General features: G+C 38.8%; 1 protein-coding gene across 1 annotated transcript; it reads right to left on the bottom strand.

The window, feature by feature from the left end:
• Nucleotides 1-2051: 2051 nt before the first annotated feature.
• mt2 (metallothionein 2) lies at nucleotides 2052-3270 on the bottom strand. Its single transcript, XM_084168386.1, has 3 exons — nucleotides 3161-3270; nucleotides 2986-3051; nucleotides 2052-2273 (listed from the first exon to the last, which is right to left on the bottom strand). Exons 1-3 carry the CDS (start codon nucleotides 3183-3185, stop codon nucleotides 2182-2184), a joined length of 183 nt encoding a protein of 60 aa, XP_084024512.1. The 5' UTR covers nucleotides 3186-3270; the 3' UTR covers nucleotides 2052-2181.
• Nucleotides 3271-3849: the final 579 nt, after the last annotated feature.

Below are 3849 nucleotides of genomic sequence, written 5' to 3'. Positions count from 1 at the left end.
AATGTAAACACTCCTCAACCTAATCTACTATTAATCACTAATCTCAAAGCATTGTGTTGACATAGAGGTTTAACTGTGTTAGTACATTTTATTTACGTGTCACTCCACAATGTTACAATACAAAATACAGATTTATTTTTTTTACATTGTGGACCACTCAAATTTGAGTTTTGAAACACTAAAAACAAATGTCAAACATGGTACAGACGTCATCTATAATGAATATAGAATATGATAACATCTATAGAGGGGTTGGCTGTTTAGCAACAAAAGACGCGTGAGCAACCATGGGGCAAAACAGATGGTTGGCTTAGCCTGTTAACATGTAAACTATATTTAGTTTCCAAATGTTTATTGAAAACAAATACATTTGCACAATGAGCACTTCTTTCAAATACATTAGTTGTTGGTTAGATAACTAGCGAATTTTTGCCATATTAGCATAGTCATGACATCAGTCAAAACAAGACATTGTATCAATACACTGAAACGAGCCACCTATGATTTCCCACATGGCAGCCTTGTTATTGTTGCTAGTTATCGCACCGTTCAGAATCATAATGCATGCCTTCCGGCCACATCGATGATGTCGGCCAACCCATCTATACACATGTATGCATAAACAAAAAGTACAGTGGATAAAAGGACAATTAGGCACGTATAAACTAATGTAGTATGACAGTCCTGTGTGTAGTATTTAGATTTACATTGGAGAAGATTAGATACCAGAAACTTGGTCAAGGATGGGTAATAACATCAGACTTACAGGAACCACTGCATCAGGACTGTGTGAATGTGACCTTCACACCAGCACATTGTCCCCGCAATTACTCTGCAACAGCATACTTTGGTCCCCAGCAGCAATTGGTTCCCATGTGTCTTCCATCCAAATACTGCAAGCCTATTCTAGCCTTTGTTAGGGAGACAGTATAGCATATTGTGGATAAATTTAGTTCACTCAGGCAGTTTACCATTTTTTAAAAGGGCAAGTTCTGTCTGCCTAATGGGGTGGCTCTCCAGCCTGGTTTCATAGACTAGATGTAAAATAGTAAACAAATACAGGACACTCAAATTGGTATGATAGGTTACAAGAACAGTTACTTATGGGGGGGGGGGGGGGGTTTGAGGTTAACCAGAATTTGACAACGTTAGCATTTTAACTTGGTAGCATGTTAGCTAACCCTTCCCCCTAAACCTAGCTAATGTTAACCACAAACTGCTTGGAGTAACCCTGGATTGTAAACTGTCATGGTCAAAACACATTGATACAACAGCTAAGATGGGGAGAAATCTGTTCATAAAGCGCTGCTCTGCCTTAACACTATCAACAAGGAATGTCCTATAGGCCCTAGGTGTCAGAGAGAGACTTTGTAATTTTCCTTTTGGCTCAGAACAGGGCAGCATGGCATGTCAAGCGCTCATGGCGCAAAGTGGAGGACAGATTGAAGTCGTCGCTTGTTTTTGTAAGAAGTGTTGACAAACTGAAGTGCCAAGCTCTGTTTAAGCTACTAGCACACAGTTCGGACACCCATGCATACGCCACAAGACATGCTAAAGGTCTTCACAATCCCCAAGACCATTATTATTAACAGACTATGAGAGGCACACAGTATTATATAGAGCCTTGACTACATTGAACTATTCCACATCATGTAACTGATGCAAGCAGGAATATCAGATTGAAATAACCTGATAACACTATGGAACAGCAGGTACTGTGGAGACATGCTAGCACACGGACATTGTTTAGTGTTATACATTTTGTATGATGTAAGTGCTTGGATCCCTAATAAATACAAAATTGAATTATTTAGACAAGTTGTAATTAGTATCATAAGAAATTGATGGACATCCACAAATACAAAAAATAAAAAATCATAAATGTATAAAACAGATGGTTTACTATGCGAACTCGGGAGGGAGGGATTAGGACACATGTAGACACAGGAAGGTTACTAAAAAGCAACCCAACAATTGTAGATTAGTCAGTTTCATGTGGATAAAACATTTAAAATCATAGTTCCCCACCCCCAGTAAAAGTTAAACTTGAATAAGTTTGAAGACATTTATTTTTTTACATTTAACAGACGAAGTACAAAATGCTAAAGCTAGGTTCAAGATGGTACAACCAATTTCATATTCATAGGGAATGACTGCATTGTCACGGTCATGTACCAGGCCTCACTGACAACAGCTGGTATCGCAGGTCTTGCCCTTGCACACGCAGCCTGAGGCACATTTACTGCAGCCGGAAGGACAGCAGGGGCAGCAACCTGATGGGACAAAAACAATTGATTAGTGATTACCAATGACAGACTATATTGCATAACCTATTAACGAGGCAATTTGAGGCTCTAGGATGATGCCCGAGTTGTCAAGTTGTTTCCCCCCCAGTCGTCAACATACTCATGTCAAAGACTTCCTAGTTCGGAGTACTCTTGAAAGCGCCATTATTGGGCTACCAGGTGTTCATAACTAAGTGGGAAGATGTTATTTACCAGTTGGAAAGTCTTATACCAGTTGGATGCAGTCATCTCATTGAGAAACGCAGATTTTCTAATGGACCATAAAGTACAGCCATCATGCTGGTAAACAAATGATAGAGTAAAAAAAATAATTACATTGCTTTTTATTAACGTTTTGCATTTGAATTTCACTGCTGAAAATGCAGTTAAGTCATTTCCTTAGGTGGCGTCAGGTCAGCATGTGGGAGAAGTCGGCGCTCAGGGACATAGACGAGTTTCCCTACTACTAAATTCCAGTTGAAGGGGCGTCCAAGTGTATTTTTTCCTCAGTCATGTGGTAAATACCACCTTCCCACTTGGTTATGATGGGATAGGTAACCTATCATAGGTTATCACAGGGTGCCCAGCCCGTCCTCCCCATGTAAAGTGTCACCAGACACCATTGAGCAGAGATTGGGTAAATTGCCCATGTAGGCCTATCTGAAAATAGTGCTATTTAGAATGTAACAAAAACACTTACTTTTCTTACAACTGGTGCATGCGCAGTTGGAGCACTTGCAGGATCCACCGCAGTTGCAAGATCCAGCTACAAAAAAAACAGTTGGTTACTAGATAACCAATTACCTGTCATGTTGATTTTTCGAATAAATATGCCTAGATCCTGATTATATTGATCAATATACATGGAAACTTACATTTGGCGCATTCACAAGGATCCATTTTTCAGTTTTTGATCTCCCTTCTTTATCCAAATGAAATATTGTTGCCTTAATTTCACTGGTGAGTTGTCCGTTTTTTATTTCTCTTTGACGAAGCACGGTTTTTATAGCGTCCGGACAGACGTGTGCCGTGTGCAAAACAGTCTCGTGTTCATGCAGATCAGGGTTTGCACACGGGTTATTTCATTATACAGCGCGAACATAATCAATGAAGAGTTGCCTATTGTTTCCAAATTCCATAGCCTGTTACATAAACCTGATTACCACGACTAATTAAGGCTACACCATTATTTAACTATACAAACATTTATTGTGATTTTTATTTATTTATGAATGCCTTCAATAACGCCCAGGGTCTGAAGTGTTGTAATCAATAAGGCCATTATATTGTTATTTTACAGGCACAATCTAATTTTATGGTTCAAATTCATGATGATTTAAATTGTTATAGACTATAATCTAATCTAGACCTAGGCCTATAGATTAGAATGCGAAAAGTTAATATAATTCTATTACTTGTCGGGAAGAATTTGAATAGGCCTAGTGTATATGGAAAATATATTAAAATGACGATTTACAAATCACTACATTGTTGACTGGTTTTCTGTTGTACAGTCATCGTTACTGTGCACAGTGCACACGGTACGCAAACAGTTATTCAATGG

Source organism: Coregonus lavaretus (genome assembly GCF_964263955.1).
Source record: "Coregonus lavaretus genome assembly, chromosome: 9".
Classification (NCBI taxonomy): Eukaryota; Metazoa; Chordata; class Actinopteri; order Salmoniformes; family Salmonidae; genus Coregonus; species Coregonus lavaretus.
Note: the sequence above shows the minus strand (reverse complement) of the source record. Positions and strands in the feature narration are given on the sequence as shown.